The sequence below is a fragment of the Physeter macrocephalus genome, chromosome 3, assembly GCF_002837175.3.
Source record: "Physeter macrocephalus isolate SW-GA chromosome 3, ASM283717v5, whole genome shotgun sequence".
Taxonomy (NCBI): domain Eukaryota; kingdom Metazoa; phylum Chordata; class Mammalia; order Artiodactyla; family Physeteridae; genus Physeter; species Physeter macrocephalus.
In genome coordinates, this window is record NC_041216.1 from 19,972,755 (window position 1) to 19,991,029 (window position 18,275).

At 52.7% G+C, this 18,275-nt stretch overlaps 1 protein-coding gene across 1 annotated transcript in view; it reads right to left on the reverse strand.

Annotated features, from left to right (window-relative positions):
- Positions 1 to 813: 813 nt before the first annotated feature.
- IGSF21 (immunoglobin superfamily member 21) overlaps positions 814 to 18,275 on the reverse strand; it is a 248,486-nt gene continuing 231,024 nt past the window's right edge. The window contains exons 5-10 of the mRNA XM_024125725.1: positions 14,283 to 14,398; positions 11,159 to 11,633; positions 2,645 to 2,730; positions 2,042 to 2,234; positions 1,585 to 1,623; positions 814 to 887 (exon numbers count right to left, since the gene is read on the reverse strand). Coding sequence (XP_023981493.1) covers positions 814 to 887; positions 1,585 to 1,623; positions 2,042 to 2,234; positions 2,645 to 2,730; positions 11,159 to 11,633; positions 14,283 to 14,398 — 983 coding nt within the window. The remainder of the gene's footprint in view (positions 888 to 1,584; positions 1,624 to 2,041; positions 2,235 to 2,644; positions 2,731 to 11,158; positions 11,634 to 14,282; positions 14,399 to 18,275) is intronic.

The following is an 18,275-nucleotide window of genomic DNA, read 5'->3' on the forward strand; positions in this document are numbered from 1 at the left end:
TCTCCGTGTGTGTGTCTCTCTTTTTTCTGCTTTCTTCTGTGTCTGTCTCTCTGACTCTGTCTCTGTCTCTCCTCTATCTCTTGTCTCATTTCTATCCACTCCCCACTTTTTCAACATTTCTCTTCATATCATTCAGTCTGGATCTTGGTCTCTTTCGAAAGTTTCACAGGAGCCCAGTTGGATTGGAGAGTTCTCTTCCAGAATCCCTTCCTCCAAGGACCCCCTTCTCTGTCCCGTCCATCCCTCATCTCCAAATGCCCCAAGGAGACTCCTGTCTCTCCAGGACGTCTGATCCCAGTGTGAGCCTGACCTCCAGCACCCCAGACAGCTCTCCTCGGATGGCTGTCCCTGTTCCCTCTCTCTTTCCTTTCCCTGCCCCCTTCTCCAAGCCAACCCCATCCTCGTTTCCCTCTCTGCTCTTTCCAGATCTCCCTCCCCCCTCGACCCCCGACCCACCTTCTCATGACTCAGAACCACAGCCCTCTCCCTTTCATTTTCATCAGCAACCAGGGCTCCTGGGGGAGTCAGCCCTGACACTGGCCTTCCCATCCCTGCCCCCATCCTGGAAATGTAAAAGCGCCCGTCCCAAGGCTGCATGTCCGGAGGTGCCCAGTTGCTGCTATAGAACAGGAAGAATACAGAGCCACAGACCGAGGTGGGGAAAAATGTTCTGTTTTAATTAAACTGACCAAAGAAGCCAAGACATGGACAGAAAGAGACTAAGAACAAGACTGGAAATAGTTTAGAAAAGAAATGAAAACCAATTGCAGAGATGTCAGTGCCAGATGGAACGGAGGGAGCAGGGCTGAGCCTTCACGTCAGCTCCAGGACCACTGTCAGGGCAAGCACCAAGGTGAGCCGGATGCCAGCAGGGCCAGACGTGGAACCTGTGCAGGGAGCAGCGTCAGGGCCTGGGACCCACCCGCTTTGCTTTCTGGGGGGCACGGGTGTGTGTGGAGCCTGGGGACCGCAGAGCTTTGAAGGGCCCCGGCCAAGAGTCTGGACTTCAGTGTTAGGATGGGCTGGGTTCAAACCCTAGCTCTGCTATCTGTCCCACCTGATTGTACGTGATCTCTTCCCTGCCCCAGGCCTGCTGGGTGGAGGTCAGGCTCCCTGGTGGCCATCAGGACACTGCGGTGGGGACTAGGAGTGGGGGGCCTCCATCATGAACTGTGAGATTGGCTCACTGTGGGAAAGGGAGGGCTGGCAGGCCTGGGGGGAGTGTCTGTGTCCCATGGGGTGGTGCCCAGCTCGGGGGCAGCTGAGGGAGGGCAGTATAAAGGGCCCCACCATCCTATGAAGTGGTCAAGGGCCCCGGATCACAACCCCACGGTCAACGCTAGACACAACTTCTTGGGACCACGGCAGCCGAGCTCTCTGAGAGAGACTTGGTCCCTAGAAATCCCTGCCAGCTGCTTAGGGATGCTTAATTGCTTTAGTGCCCACTCCTGACCTTTGACCCAGACTCTGCCCAACTAGAGGTCAATTATGTGCCTACGGCATGAGGGAGGGGCAAGGTCATACAAAGGGGCCGTTTGGGGGACCAGAGCTTTTAAGCTAGAAGCTCTGAGAGTGGAGACTTACCATTGGAGTCCTCCGTTCCTTTTGGGATATTTGGGTTATCTGTCGGGAAGACCAGAAAGAGAACTAGAGCGTGGATGGCATTTGGAACTTGGCAAAGGAGGCCCCTCATCCAGCACCCGCTGTGTGGTGTCATGTGCACCCTCTCAGGGCAGACACACAGCCTCTGCGGGCTGGGCGGTATCAGCCCCATTCTAGAGATGGAAAAACTGAGGGAGGGGAAACAGTTTGCCCAGCATTGCCCAGCTGCTAAGTGGTGGATCTGGGATGTGAACCCAGGGTTCTCTAGCTCCAAAGCTGTTATGGTTTTAACCACTGAACTGTAGTGCTTCCCTGTGGGGCACCCTCTCAGGGCAAATTTACGGGACTTGGGCCCCAACTGCTCCCTCCTCCTTGGGAAAGCTCCAAGCAGGGGTCTCCCCGGGTAGCCCTCCCGATCTGCTAGTTGGGCGCAGCGTACCAAACACGATGAGCCGGGTGTGTGTGTCGGTGGAGCCCAGAGGGTTCTGGGCCGTGCAGCGGTACATGGAGCCGTTGAGCTCAGCGGGAACCCGCTCCAGCACCAGCTCCTTCCCGTCGAACTCAGCGCTGCCATCCAGGAGGCGGCTCCCGACCCGCGTCCATGTGAACATGGGCTCTGGGAAGACTTCATTCTGTTGGCCAGAGCAGGAGAGAGTCGGGTCACAGGAGGAACCATTCCGCCAGAGCAGGAAGGGGCCAGAGGCATGGCCTGGCCAGGGTGGGTAACACATTTGCATCTGATGGGTTGGGACTGGCTGCCCAGACCCCAGGAAGGAAAGGACTCTAGGGCTGGAAGGAAAGTCAAGATCCATGAGCCATGTCTGCTCTAAGTTGTAGGTGGGCGAGCGAATCCATGCGTGCACCCCATGTCATTCCTCGTGGAAGCCAATTCTGCCGTTACACAGGTTAGGAGACTGAGACCAGCTGGCTGTGCTGGAGGGCAAGGGCAGGGCCTCAGAGCATATGCTGCCAGGGATGCTGGTGCCCCGTTGGTGCCTGAAGGCCTCCCGCCACCCTTGCAGATGCTCGGAGAGAGGCTGACCTGAAATCCATGGACCAGGATCCTCACCGTGTCCCCGACCCGGGCTCTGCTGGGCGCCATCATGATTTTGGGTCCTTTGGGGGCAGCTGTAGGGAGAGGAAGGCCAGGTCAGAGAGGTGTGTGTGTGCAGGGAGAGGAGACTGAGCAAAGAAAAGAGGTGCTGGGGGAACGGAAGAGAGAGTTCCCATCCAGATCATTCACTGATGCCTGCCTTCATTCATACACGTTTCCCGAGCCCTGGCTGGGACCTGGGGATGTAATGGTGTACAGAGCACAATCCCTGTCCTTGTGGGGTTCACTCTCGGTGGGGTCAAAAGACAAGCACAAACCGGTGTAACAAGGGGTCAGATCGGAGAAGCCCAGGGGACAGTGGAGTCAGGGACACCCAAGGGAGGTGCCACCTGGGAGACGACTCAGCTGCTAACAGGGAGAAACCCGTTCCAGCACCCAGTACTGCTCAAAACACCCACCCTCCTACCTGCATTAAACCCTTGTGAGGTGCGGTCCTGCCAGTATCATCCCCATTGTATAGCTGAGTTAACTGAGGCTCAGAGAGGGGAAGTAACTTGCCAAAGTTCACACAGTGAAGAAGAACTGGGATGAAATTTCTGGTCTCATCACTCCTGCTCCAGAGAGCCTTCTACCGGGTTAATATGCCCAGTGGGGTTTTTCTGGAATCTCTGGGTTGGAGGTGAGTGGAAGGTGACAAAATGTGGGGAGAACCGTCTCCCTCCTTGGGCCTGGCCTGTGTCCTCCCTGCCTCTCTTCCTCACCTGCTTGTATCACTTCTTTCAAGCCCCTTAACTTCTCTGAACTTGGGAGACAAGATGCCCAAGGGTGCTCCCCTCCTATGAACCAGAGTATATCATGGATGGAAGAGCCACTGGGATCACTGAGTCCACCGTCTCAGGCTTCAGATTGGGAAACTGAGGCCCAGGGGCAACGAAGAAGCTTATCCAAGGTCACCCACAGAGCCAGTTTCTCCTGTCCCATGACTTTCGCGCCAGCCTTCTTTCTGCCAGATCCATTCATCACTCATTCATTCATTTAACGAGTAATTATTGAGCCAACTGTGTGGCAGGCTTTGGGGCAGGGCTGGGGACGCAGTGGTGATGGAGACACATGCCTGCTGACACAGAGCTTACACTTTAGTTGGGGAGACATTTGATACACAAATAAGTACGTGAATAAGAAACTACTGGAGAGCCATGGCATTGTGTGGAGAATTGGACAAGTGGGGAGTGATGGTCTGAGTGTCTCTTCCAACGAGCTGACATTTCGGCTGAGACGAAGCTCCTGAAAAGGGTTCCAGGTGGAGGGAACAGCCAGGGCATGGCGCTGAGGTGGAAGGTCAGGGGTGATGGGGGTGAGGACTGGGCCAGACCGCATAGAGCTTCCTGGGCCAGGAGAAAGCGATAGGGTTTTGATCAGAGTGCCATGCTCTGTGCCACTCTCCTTGGACATCTTCCAGGGGTGGCAGCAGGAGAAAAGCTTTGTCCCCAGGCCCTGGGGCTGGGCCTGGGTTCTCCTCATCTGCCCCACCTGCTACCCGAGCCTCTCCTTCCCACTCAGAGCGCTCAGAGCAGCTGGCAGATGTGGGTGATTTCCTAGTCACTGCCAACCAATTTCATTCATGAAACCAAAGGACTATTAATTAAACCACGAGCAAGACACCTGAAGGGCCGTGTGGGGCGGAGGGAGGCATCAGCAGGAAAAGCCGGGCCTGTGAGAGGGGCGGGAATGGCAGGGAAGGTGCGGGCAGCTTCCGCTGCTGCGTCCACCCACGTAAGAAAGGAGTCTAGTCTATGTGCCCCTGGACCAGTCACTTCCCCTGGCTTTCCCCAAACACAGGGTGGGAACAGCCAAGGCAACCCTCGCCCACCCACCACACTGGGTTGTTAGGAATATCGGGAGATGGTGGGTTTAAGGGCTAACGTTTGTCCAGAGCATCCTAAGTGCCTTGCGCTCTGTGACGCGCTTTATGCACGACGTCATTTACACTTCCAACCTCTTGAGATTGTCCCCATAAGGCAATGAAGGCTTGGGGAAGTCAAGTAACTTTCTCGTCTTTTTAATGAACATTCAAGTGCTGTCAAGGTCCCTTTGCAGGTGAGAAGCGCTGCATAGGGCGGTCTGGCCCTGCGTCATTCTGTCTCCTTTTCTTGTCCTGCTGGGATGGCACTGTCCTGCGGCAGCCAGCAGGGGGCGTCGAAGGGCATCCCTGTCCCGGAGAAGCGTGAGCGGGAGGGCCGGGGCAGACAACTTCCTCTCCTAGGTCAGATTCCTAACTGCCTCGGTTTCTAAAGGCCCCGCCCACCCCCTTCAGGCCGCACCTGGGCCTCCTGGCCCCAAGGGGAAGGGAACTCACACTTATCAGGTGCCTGACATGGGCTAGACCTCATTCTAGGACTGTCTCACCCATCTTGGTGCTTATGAGGCAGGTTGCCGTGAAACCCATTTTGCAGGCCGTAAAACGGGCTCCCAGGAGGGCAGTGGTTTGCCCGAGGTCACACAGCAAAGAAGTGGCAGGGCCGGGACCTGAAGTTACGTAGGTCTTTAGAGCGAAGCTTGGAACCCAGGGGTGGAGGAGGGGGAAAGCTGGATGCCTTGTTCCCCGTGGGCAGCCAGACCCCTCCCCTGCTGCCCTGGGCTGCCAGGTCCAGAGGCTCCTGTGTGGAGCTGACCCCGTGAGGCAGAGGGTGGGTAGGCAAGGGGTCTGCTTTGCCCTCACTCTTCCAAGCTCGATCCTGGCAGCTGCCGACTGGCAAGAGCCTTGGTGGCAGGTGGCCCCTCTGACCCCTGCCCTCACTGCTGCATCGAGATGCTTCCGGAAGCCAGGCCAGCTGCTATCACCCGCACGCTTCCACCACATGCTGACACCCATTGGCGGCTCCTGGCGGCCAAGTCCTGGCCCCCCTCTCCCGCCCCTAGAACACGTCGCTGAAGGTACCTGAAGGAAGGGTCTCAGCCCCTGGGACTTCCCTCCCCTCAACCCCTGGACATAAGGAAAGAGTGGGAGCCAGGAGACCCAGGATTGAGGCCTGTCTTCCACTCTCCAGTTACGTGACTTGGATGAGTCAATTCAACTTGTTGGGCCTCAATTTTCTCACCTGTAAATGGGGAGAATAGACTGCTATCCTACCCTTTGAGGAGCTGCTCTGAAAACGACAATGGGGGAGAGACATGAGATGGAAATGTGAAGAGGTGTGCATCTGTTCAGGGGCGTACGAAACATCCTGATTATATAACTGCTCTCTTTACTCTCCTTAGCATTTTGCTGCAAGGAGAGCCTTGTGAAATCTCACGGAAAGCTCCTCTAGGCGCCCCACCACAGGAATTCTAGGTGTTCACTAAGGCAACCACTCACCCACTCATCCACTTATTCATCCATTCATCCATCCATGCATCTATCCATGCATCCATGCATGCATCCATCCATGCATCCATTCGTTCATCCAACCGAGCATTCATTCTATCCATCCATCCATCACTCCATCATGTTATTCATCTCTTCACCATAACATCCATCCATCCATTTATCCATCCATATACCTACCCATAAACCTACTAATCCACTCACGCACCCATTCACCCATTCTACTCTAACCATCTAGTTCTTTATGCCTAATCTGTGTCGATCACTATGCAGGGCAATGTTGGGGATACAATAATGAATAACAACAGTAGCTTATATTTACTGAGTACTTACTCTGTCACTATGCCAAGCACTTTGTATGCACGCCTTGTTTAATCTTCACAACAACCCAGAAAAGTATTAACTAATTGATTATTAGGGAAATGTTTATTAAGTCATATGTTACAGATGGTGCTGAGCCCTGTGCCATGTGAACAAGGCAGGTAAAGACCCTGCCCCCGTGCAACTTACATTCTAGTGGAAGATCCAGGCAATAAGAAAATATATCATATACTTGCATGTGGAGATAAACGCAATGCCAGAGAGCAAAGCAAAGTAAGGAATTGATGGGACCAGGAGGAGGAGGCTGAAATAGGGTGTTCAAGGAAGGAGCCTCTGAGTAGAAGATTTGAGCAGAGATCTGATGAAGGACGGATTGAGAATGCCTGGGGTAAGATTAATCGAGGCGGAAAGGAAGGACAGTGCAAAGTCACAGAGGTGGGTCTGAGCTGGGCATATTCAAGGAAGAGTAAGGAGAACCCTGTGGCTGGAGCAGAGACAAGTGTGAAAGATGAGCACCGTGGAGATGTAATTTTAGATGTGACGGCAGTCTAGAGGATTATTTTGTTTTGTTCTGACTTTCATATATTTTTAAATTGTGAGGAAACTCACATAAGGGAAATGCACTGTTCTTAAGAACACAATTTGACAAATCTTTATAGATGTGAGCATCTATGTAACCACTGTCCCAACCAAATTCGAGAACATTCCCATCCCTCCAAAGGTCCCCTGATGCCTCCTTCCAGTCAATTTCCACCCTCCATAGGTAAACACTGTTCTACTTTCTATCCTCAGAGGTTTGTTTCATGTTCTAGGAGTTCATATAAATGGAATCGTGCAGTTTGTACTCTTCTGCCTGACTGCCCTCGCTCAGCACAATGTTTCTGAGCTTTGTCCATGTTGTTGGTGTATTAGGAGTTCATTCAACTGTATTGATGAGAAGTGGTTCATTATATGAATATATCACAGATTTGTTCATCCATTTTCCTAGTTACGGACATTTGGGTTTTTTACAGTTGTTGTTGTTGTTATGTGTAAAGCTGCCGTGAACATTCAGGTCTTTGCGGACGTATGTTTTCATTTCTCTTGGGTAGAAACTTAGGAGTGAAATTGCTGGGTCATAGAGTAGGGAGGGGTATTTTTATCTTTGTAAGAAACTGCTAGTTTTCCAAAGCAGTAGTACTGTTTTATACTCCCAGCCCTGTATGAGGGTTCTTATTGTTCTACGACCTTGCCGACATGTGGTGTTGTCCGTCTTTCCCATGTTAGGCATTTTAGTGGTTGTGAAATGGTATCTCACTGAGGTTTTAGTCTTTATTTCCCTAATGATGTTATATATCTTTTTATATGCGGATTAGCCATTTGTATATCCTCTCTTTAAAATTTGAGTTATCATTATTGATCTGTAGTAGTTCCTTATATATTCTGGATTCAAATCCCTCATCATATATCTGTACTGAGAGTATTTTCTCTCAGTTTGTAGTTTGCTTTTCCATTTCACCACGTTTCACTTTCTTAAAAGTATCTTCTTAGGAGCAGAAGATTTGGATTTTGATTAAGTCCAATTCACCAATTTTCAAATTTGCATTTAGTGCCTTTGGTGACTCTTTAAGAAATCCTTGCCTACCTCAATGTCACAAAGATATATTCCTGTGTTTTGCTCTAGAAGTTTTATGATGCTGGGTTTTACATTGAGGTCTGTGATTCATCTCAGGTTAATTCTTGTGTGTGTGTGTGTGTGTGTGTGTGTGTGTGTGTGTGTGTGTACATGTGCCTCTGTGAGCCTGTATGCTTGGGCATGTGTCATGTGCCCGTGTGAGCACGTGCAGGGAGGAAAGTAGTAAGGGACCAGCATGAAGTCTGCAGGGGGATCAGCCTGGCGTGATGGTGGACATCCATCTGTCACATAAGGAGGACTCTGAGGCTCAGGAAGTGTGTGTGTGTGTGTGTGTGTGTGTGTGTGTGGTAGAGGTCAGGTTCATTTCCTCCTTAAGTGTATCCAGTAGTTCCGGGGCCATGTACTAAGAAGCATTCTCTTTTCCTATCGAAAAGCCTAGGGACCTTTATCAAAAATCAACTGACTATATGTGGATCTATTTCTGGGCTCTTTTTTTGTTCTATCAATCTGTCTACCATTGGAGAGTTTTGAGTGGGTGTGTATGTGGATTTATATTTTAGATCACTCAGAGTGGAGAACAGAAATGCACATAAGCGGAAGCAGGAAGGCCAGTTTTGGGGCTACTGTAATAATCCGGTGGGAACTGCTGGTGCTTAGATTGGGTGGTCGGAGAGGAAACCATGAGACAGGGTAGGTGTGGGATATATTCTGAGGTTGAGCTGCCAGGGCTTAAGGATGGCTTGGCTGTTGGCTAGGAGAAAGGAGGGGGAAAGTGGGTGACTCCAAGGGTTCGCCTGGGTGGCCCTGCTGTGTCCCCCAGTTCCCCGTGGGCACACACATATCTGTCATGCCCACTGCCTGTGAGTGCACCTTTCTCTTGCTCTGATGATGGAGGTTGGGGGTGCACACCAAGGTGGCTCCGGTCAAGGGAACCATCTGGAATCTGGGACAGGGCAGGCAAGTGCTTTACTATGGCTTGGGATAGGGGGTGGGAAGGGGGTGGAACAAGCCAGTGGCAGCACCTCGTCCATCACTGGGAGATGTGAACTGCAAGCTCACCTTTCCAGCTGCTCGGAAGTCCTTGTCTGGTCTCGTCTTTCTCATTCTCTGTGGGGGTGGGACAGGGAGCCCTCCCATGGGAAGTCGAGCCTTGGGCAAGAGAGGCTTTGGGCGGCTTTCATGGGCAAGGCATCCCGTTGAAGGGTCGAGGCTGCTCTGCCTCCCAGCAGACTGTATCTTGGGGACAGGGAGGTTAAAATGCAAGAAGGAACTCTGGGAAGGATGGAGGGTCCAGAGAAACTGGGGGCGGGAGTTCTGGCAAGGTGGGAAGGCTGAGAGAAGGGTCTGGGCAGGCTCTGCCGGGGGACCATCCCAGCTCCTGGCACAGGGCCTGGCCGTAAGGGGTGCTTGTGAAGTTTCTATGGCATGATGAGCGAATGGTACTCAGGGGGCAGGCACCATGACAACAGATGCCCTGAGGCAGCACAGGGAGTGGAGGCTAAGGGCAAGACACTGGGGCCACACTGCCTGCCTTTGAACCCTCCCCCACTCACCGTGGGCAACTTACTTAACCTCCCTGCGCCTCAGTTGCCTCGTCTGTGATATGGGATACTAATAATGCTGACCTCACTGAGTGACCATGCGGATTACCAACTGGGTAACTGGGTTACTAATTGTGTTCATATGAGAAAAGCAACGGTCCATGGTATAGAGTAGGTGTTCGGTAAATGTCAGCCCTTATTATTATTTTCTGTGTGGGCAGGTGGCCTGTGGGAATCAAAGGGCCATTGTAATCAGACTTCAGACAACTAACCCCATAGCCAGCAAGGGTGCCCAGTCCTGGGTCTGGTAAGTTCAGTGGTTGGCATAGGGGAATTGGAGAAGGCACCAACAGACCTGGCTGGAAATCCCAGCTCTGCTACTTATACGTTGGTGACTCACAGAAAGGGACCCCACCAAACTGAGCCTCAGTTTTGCTCACCTGTAAAATGGGACTGCGTGGTAAACTGCTTGTGAGGAGTGAATGAGAGAATCCTTGCATATGTTCCTGGCACAGAGTAGGTGTTATATGTACATGAAATCCTTGTCTTGGTGTTTGGTGCAGAGTTGGTGCTGGGTTTTCTGGTGGACTTGCTAAAAACAGAGACGGCCTTTGGACCCCCAGGCACAGGCTGGGGTCTCAGCCCTCGTCAGTCATTGCTCTCTGTCCTCGGTCATGAGGGGCCTCAGTTAAGGGCTGTGGATGCGTCCATGAAGCTCTTCACCACTGCAGAAGATGCAGGGGACAAGCCCCGGCATCTTGGGCTCGGGGTTGAGCTGCTGGGTACTGAAGACCAAGGTCCAGAGGGTCGTGGGCGAAGAGGGCCAGTACTGGGTCAGTGTGCCCATCTCCCTGCCCTGCCCCACCCCACCCCAGTCAATACAAATCCTGGCTCTGAGAGCCTCATATTTCTAGTAGAGAAGATTCCACATGTCCCGTCTCCCTGCCTTGGGATTGGGTTCTCGGGCTGAGCCATCCCTGGGTGTCCAGTTTCCTGGTTGTGCCCACGTCCCACATCCCTGCAGATGACAGGGTTTCCATGGTACTTAAAAGCGTAAGCAGGAGCAGCATCCTCCCGCGTCCTATACGCTCCCTACCCCAAGCTGGCAAAGCTACCTTCAGTATTCCTGACCCTAATCCGACAAGCCTCCCACCTGCCACCCTTAGGATCCTTACCCAGTAACTGTCCCTGCACTCACGGGTCTCTTATTTCAATCGAGAAAACCCCTTTGCCACCTCCTATGTTCCCATCCTTCCCTGGACGTTTCCTGACCTGACTCAGCAACTCTCCCTTATGAGCCCCAAGTCCTGTGTCTTCTTCACTCACCCAGCAAACTTCCCTGGGACTGTCCCGTTCCATCTTCAATCTTGAAAACCTCCCATGTTTCTAACGTTGATCTAGCAAAACTTCCGTGACTTCCAGATCCTTGATCCTGCTGGACCAAACTCCCCAGACCTCCCTGTAATTTCCCTCCACGTCCCCCAGCACAGCTCAGCAAACCTCCCAAATAGCCTGACTCTGACCTCCGTGCCTAACCCCGACCCCGGCTTGCTCCAACTCCTTCCCATCTCCGTGGTGGCCGGCAGCCCGCCCTCTTCCGAGGCTCCCCCCACCGCGCGGCTCTGCAGGGGCCCTGCGGAGTGGCTTCCATGGAGCCTCACCCAGCGTGACCTCTGCCTGCATGGGCATCGACAGTGCCGGGTGCTTGACCTCACAGCTGAAGAGGGCTTCGTTGTCGATCTGCGGGTTGAGCGCCCAGGTGAGCAAGGCGCGCACCTCCACGGTGCCGTCGCTGCCCGGCGTACGGCTGTGGCTCAGGAAGTAGACAGGCTCGGAACTGTGGACCCAGCGGGGGAACTCGCGGCTCACCACCGTCTCGGGGATGTTCTCGGTGGTTGGCTGGAGGAGGATGCTGGGATCCGGGGTCAGGCTGCGGGAGGGGCGCTCTGTGTAGGAGGGCCCGCCCCGGCTCTCAGCGCCCAACAGGGACAGTGACCTCTGCATCTTGGTGTCGTCCAGGTCACGGTGCAGGAGGCCGCGGAAGGGCCTGCTGTCCTGGAGGGGGCCAGAGCTAGCAGCCGGCGGCTCTGACAGGGGCACTGCGTCGATGGGTTCCCCGTCTCGTTTGAAATAAACCTGAAATTGCAAGGAGGGTGTGGGAAAAGATTTTGCCCCAATGACATGGACCTCCCAGTGGGCTCTCAGAGGAACTGGCCACAGGAGTCCAATCCTTCAGGAGCCTCCTCCTCCTAGTAGCCTTCCAGATGGACCACTCTCTGTCCCTCTCCCTCCAGCGCCCCAAGCGCTCTGAGTCAGCTTGGTTCAGTGGGGACACGCAGGCTCTGGTGGCAGAGGCTGAGCTGGTGAGCCTCTTTGAGCCTCAGTTTCCTTACTGAGAACACCTACTTCATGAAGGGAATGAGAACACTTACTTCATGAGGCTGTCGGATGCTTAGAAACAGTGCGTGGAAAAAAGCACCCTGGACACGGCCCTGGCAGCCCCCCTGGGCTCCAAGGGGTTGGTCCGTGCCCACCTGGGGAGAGCAGGTGGGTGAGAGCGAAGGTGGAGGAGCACCAGAGATTAAGTGAGATGTCAGAAGGAGGAGGAAAGGATCTGTGTGTGTGTGTGTGTGTGTGTGTGCATATCTTGGAGGTTTTGGAGAGGAAGACAGGAAACAGGTGTGCGTGTGGGAAGGCGCTAGGTGCGTAATGAGGCGAAAGGCCGCATCTTCTTACTTCCCCCGCCAACAGGGAATTTGAGTTTTGAGAGGCGGCATTTCATTTAATTTGCTGTCTTTTTATTTTGGTACATATGCCAGGGGCCTGTGGGGATTGGGTGTATTTTTTTAAATCAATCGATGGGAGACAGGGAGAGAGGAGGCCAGGAAGCAGCTCTGGGGACGCTGGTGCCAGTGGGGAAAGGGAGCCGGAGGACGAGGGGGAGGATGGGGTCGGGGGAGGTGAATGAAACGTGGGGTGCGCAGAATCTGTCAGAATTTATAGCTCCAACGAAGAATCTCTTATGCACATCATAGCCTGCTTTGGGGTTTTTCTTTCTTTTTTTTTTTTTTTTTTGAAAAGTGCTTCAAAAGCAGGTTTGTAATTTATGTCAAAGAATTCTTTCAAGTTTTGATATCCCAGGCAAACGTAAGGTGCCTGGCGTGTGGGGAGATGAGGACCTTTCAGATATACGTATATATATATATATATATATATATATATATATATTTTTTTTTTTTTTTTTTTTTTTTTTTTTACATATATATGTTTGACTATTGTACAACTATGTCTTCAATGGCAGGAGCTGGCCATCTGGGGGAGGAGGGTGTCTTCCTGCAGCCCCAGGGCGGTGAGGAGACTTTCTTTGTGCCCTGCAGAAAAGGAGTTTTTCTTTGGGGAAAAAGACCAGCTTGTCTCATTTTCGAGAGGGCAGACCTCTTTATGGGCTCCAAAGGGAAATCGTGGGACCATGCTCTTCTCTCACCAATTGCTGGCTTTGAAGCTGCTTTTTGGTCTGTGTCCTCAGGACTGTAAGGTTCAGGTGGAGGGAGATGGGCCTCATCAAAGGCTCATCTCTGCACCCCTGCCTACAGCCCCCCGTGCCTCTGAGCACCTGCTTGCTGCCCTGTCTTGGTTCTCTCCACTCCTGCCCTGTCCTGGACAGCTGGTCCTGCGGTGGGGCTGGCCCGGTCCCAAGGTCACCCCACTGGACCCTGCCTGTGAGACAGTCAAGGGTCTGGAAGGAGGAGAGCCCCTGCCTCCCCACCTTGAACTCTAATCCGCCCTGCCCAAGGCTCCAGCCCCACCCCTAGTGATGTGTGAAACTCACAAGGTCAAGACTCAGAGTATCATATAAGGTCAAAATTGGCCTTGGGACCATGTAGCCCATAGGTTCTCAATACGGTTCAGGGAACTCTAAGGGTTCCACAGAGGTGCCTCAGGGACCCATGAGGGCAACTTGCCCTTCCTTCACTTTTAAATGTTTTCAACATGGGGCTTCCGTGTATTCGAATCAGACCAGACAGGTCCTGCTGCTTCTAAAAATGCTGAAAAACTATAACGTTGCCCACGCCCTAAACCTCCTCAAAGAACCTGAGAAGCAGAGGGGAGGTCTTCCTGCCCAGGGTCATTTGGTGCATGTGACATTAGGGGCTAGAACACAGCTCTCCACACGCTCTCCCATCCTACCCCCGCCCCTTAGAGCGGCCATGACAATGACTCGTGAGCTGCACTGACAGACCTCAAAGCGGTTAGGGTGGGTCTAATAAGGAGTTGGCCCAAACAGGGATCTTCCCCTCTTCCCCGGCTTCCCTCCTCCACCTTTTCCTCCCTCCTTCCTACCCTCCCCAGTGCACGTGGAGCTGGAGGACATGACCTTGAGTCCCAGCTCTGTCAAGAACACAGTGGCTGACTCTCTCTACATCCCTTGCCTTCTCTGGGCCTCATCTGTCTCCATCCTGTTCAATAACTGGGGTAGGGGTGTGCTTGAGGCTGGGCTGCCCTGCAGACCACCCTCGCCGTGCAGTTCAAGGATTTCACGGTCCAGGAGAAGCGGGGGCTCTCAGTACCAGGCGGCTGGGGGCAAGAGAGGCATATGGACGCCTGGGTAGGTCAGATGGGTGGACAGGGTCAAACCAAGGCAGAGGGGGCAGAGTTCATTTATGCAAGCTGTGGCCTCTATCCTTCATTCTGCAGAGTGGGCACCATGGTGACGGGGCGGCTGGACGAGCCACAAAGGAGGGGGGCCCGGCAGGGACGAGGAGGGACGCCTCCAGGGGTACTCACCGTGGGCGCTGGTTTCCCTCCCGACACGATGCAGACCAGCGTGAAGTTCTGGGCTTGGTAGCGGCTGAAGGGGGCTGGTGTGTCAGCGGCCACCACCTCAATGGAGGTGGGAGGAGCTACCCAAAAGAGAAGCACAGGAAGACCAACGCTTAACTGGAAGGTTCGGGAAGAGTTCACTGATTACCTAGGATGGGCCAGGTCCCACACCGGGCATTGGGGTGGGGGACGTATATGGCACAATTCCAGGGGGTGCCACTGGCAGCAACGACAGTGAGAAGGATGTCCCTGCTGGGCATACAGACAAGGCCCTGCCTCACGGGGCTTACAGCCTGGTGGGGAAGACAGCCAGGAATCAAGTAATCACACGGTCAGCTGTGCTAAGTGCATCAGCTACCAGGAGGTATAACAGGATGTAAAGGGACCCACTCAAGCCCGAGGAAGCGACGCTGTGCTGTGCCAGAGGACGCAAGAGGAGGCAGAGGACAGGTGTGGCAGGTGGAGGGAACAGCATGTGCAAAGGCCTCGTGACAGTGGGCTCAGGGCAGGGGCATGGAAGGCAGGCTGTGCAGTGGGAGGGCAAGGAGGGGGGATGTGGTGCCTGCTGGGGCTGGGGAGACGTGCAGGGCACCGCTGGTGGGTCGCCGCTTGCAGTGGTGTGCTGGGGCTGCTTCCTACCAGCTCCTGAGAGCCCATCGTGACATTACTGGGAATTTCGTGAACCGGATCTTAAACTGCTGCTAGATCGGAACAGGCCACGGTGGGCACCTTTCCGCCATGGAAATCAGCCACCACTGCAGATCAGGGCTTTCTTGTTTGTTCCCTTCCCCTGTCCCCACCCCAGGCCCCCAGAGAGCAGGTTTGCCAGCCCACCGCTGGTTGTGAGTTTTACTTCTTTGTCCTGAGAGCAGGAGGAAGGAGGCTTCAAGCAAGAGCAGGGACGTGATCTGAGCTGCATTTTTCTTTTTTTCAACGTCTTTATTGGAGTCGAATTGCTTTACAATGGTGTGTTAGTTTCTGCTTTACAACAAAGTGAATCAGCTGTACATATATCCCCATATCTCCTCCCTCTTGCGTCTCCCTCCCACCCTCCCTATCCCAGCCCTCTAGGTGGTCACAGAGCACCGAGCTGATCTCCCTGTGCCGTGCGGCTGCTTCCCACTAGCTATCCACCCTGAGTTGCATTTTGAAGAGACTGGAAACACAGCGCTGTTTAAGCCAGAGAGATGGGTCGCTTAGACCGTGGTGAGGGCAGAGCGGAAGAGGCAGACGACTTTGAGAGATAGTTAGAGCCAAGAGTCTCCCCTCTTTCTTTCCCCCCCCGCCAACAGTTGGCTTATTTTGATTGGCCCCGCTTGCCACCAGCCCCCCTTTCTGCTCTCCTCACGACCCACTAACTGGTTGGTTTGCCAAAGCCGGTGTTCCCAGGCACCGTGGGTTATCGAGAGGTCAAACGTGGAGCCGTCGGGCACTCCTGGGTCCAAGTCCCAGCGAGGTCACCACCACCTCCATGTCCTTGGGCAAGTTACCAAAACTGTGAGCCTCAGTTTCCCGATTTGCTAAGTGGGATAAATCCTTGGCGGACACATCTGAAGGATGAACCAGCTAATCGATATGAAAGGGCTTAGCATGTGCTAGGAATTCACTAGTCTTATGATTCTTGACATTATTTCCCCAACTGCCTCGTCATCAGCAGGACAGGAGCCAGAACCTTACAACTTTGCTTAGGAAAGGCTGTCAGTTCTAGCTTCTTGTAGCCTTAGGTCAAGTGCAGTGGGGGACGCAGAGAAAATGAAGACGGGTGGGCCTCTCCTTCCTGCAAGGGGTTTTCACTCCAGTTAAGTTTAATTAAATCCGACAAACATTTCCTGACACCTACTAGGTGCGGGCATGGTGCCAGGTGCTCACCACAGGCGCCCAGTGATGAAACGGATACAGCGCGTCGAGAAGCTCACAGTCTGGCGGGGGTGACAGACGCCTGGCAACTCTATTTTAAGGTCTAGTGAAACGAAGCCAGGTATGAACCATTCATTCACTCAGGCAGCCACCATGTGCTGTCACAAGGGAAGCAGAACAAACGGGAAACAATGGGAGAACAGTAGATGGAGAACTGTAATTAAGTGTGAGATGGTAGGAAACCGATGGGAAGTGGGGTAAGGAATTCCGCGAGAGGAAAAATACACCGGAACACTTCAATTATCCACAAGTCACAATCTGCAATCTAAGTCTTCTAGAACTCACTGAAAGCCTGGATCCCACGGCAAGAACCAACAATGACCCACAGTTAGGAGCCAGGAGCTGTTCTAAGCCCTCAACATGTGTTAGTTCATTTAATGCTCACCATGCGTCTACGTGGGTTTGTTTATTCCCATTTTACAGATGGGGAAAGTTAAGAGGTGAAGTGACTTCCTGGGGTTCACAGAGTTTGGATTTGAACCCCAGCGCCCTGGCTCCAGGGCTCAAACACCGACACTAAGCTGGAACACCGACATATCTTTGGAAAGAAGAAGGAAGTTCGTACCTATTAGCACCTTTAGCCCTAAGTGCACATTTTAGCTGCTGGCAATGTTCATTTACCTGACACATCTCAACTCTCATGGATACCTTTAATCCAGATCCTTGGAGGAACTCTTCCCGTGGGTGGCTCTACTTAACTCGGATGCCCCAAAGATCAAGGGACCATGCCAATTAGAGCTCAGAATAATTCTCTGTCGCTGCTCATGGTGGCTTATGGGTAGGGATAAGTATACCCTCCAAGAATCCTAGGCAGCGGTCCCCAACCATTTTGGCAGCAGGGACCGGTTTTGCGGAAGCCAGTTTTCGCTCGGACGGGGTGGGGGGATGGTTCAAGCGGTAACGCGAGCGATGGGGAGCGATGGGGAGCGGCCGAGGAAGCTTCGCGCCCTCGCTCACCTCTCACCTCCTGCTGTGCGGCCCAGGTCTTAACAGGCCGCAGACCGGTACCAGTCCACGGCCTGGGGGTTGGGGACCCTTGTACTAGAGGCTCGGGGCTAGTCAGGGGGCACCTTTAAAATCCCTCATTCCTTCTTTCTTACTTTCATTGAGCAAACAGGAATTAGACACCTAGAACCTTCCTCATGGGGTTGCTTTGAGGAATAAATGAGATGACGCTTACAAGATACCTAGCACATAGTGAGCCTGCAATACAGCTTAGCAATTTTAATTAATATTATTTGTCTCACTTTTATAAGAGAGATAGTGGAGGACAATGGTTAAGAGTATGGGCCCTAAATCACACTACGCAGGGTTTAAAGACCAGCTGTACCATTTACCAGCTGTGTGACCTTGGGCAAGGTATTTAGCTGCTCTGTACCTCAGTTTCCTCATCTGCAAAGTGGAATTATAGAGCACCTGTGAGAATTCAATTAAGAAGTACCTGAAAGTGTTTTGAAAGTGCATGTCAGGTGCATTTATCAGCAGAATTTATTAACATTCTTTCCTTGAGGCTCCTTGCTACTGTCTGGGAAAATAAATCATCGTCTTTGCCTCTGGGGCATTCAGCGAGAAGACCGGAAATGCTCTGGACCTGCACTAATACAGTAGCCACCCACCCCTGTGGCTCTTAAGCACTTGAAATCTGGCTTCAAGTTCATATGCGCTGTAAGTGTAAAATACACATTGAGTCTGGAAGACAATTTTTTTAAAGCGTGTTAAGTATATCATGAATATTTTTATATTGGTTACTTACTGAAATAATACATGGGATGCATTGGATTTAACAAATATATTATTCCAATTCATTTCAACTTTTTCAAGCCTTTTCTTAATGTGGTCTTTAGAAAACTTACAATTAAATATAGATATAGTTCTATTGGAGAGGGTCAGTCTAGACCTTCCATTTTACAGGTAAGCAAACTGAGGTCAGAGAGAGGGAGAGATTTGCCTACAGTCACACCGTCAGCCAGTGGCAGTGCCTGGACTGGCACCCAGGCCTTCCAAATCCTGACCAGGGTTCTTTGAACAGCACGAGTGCTC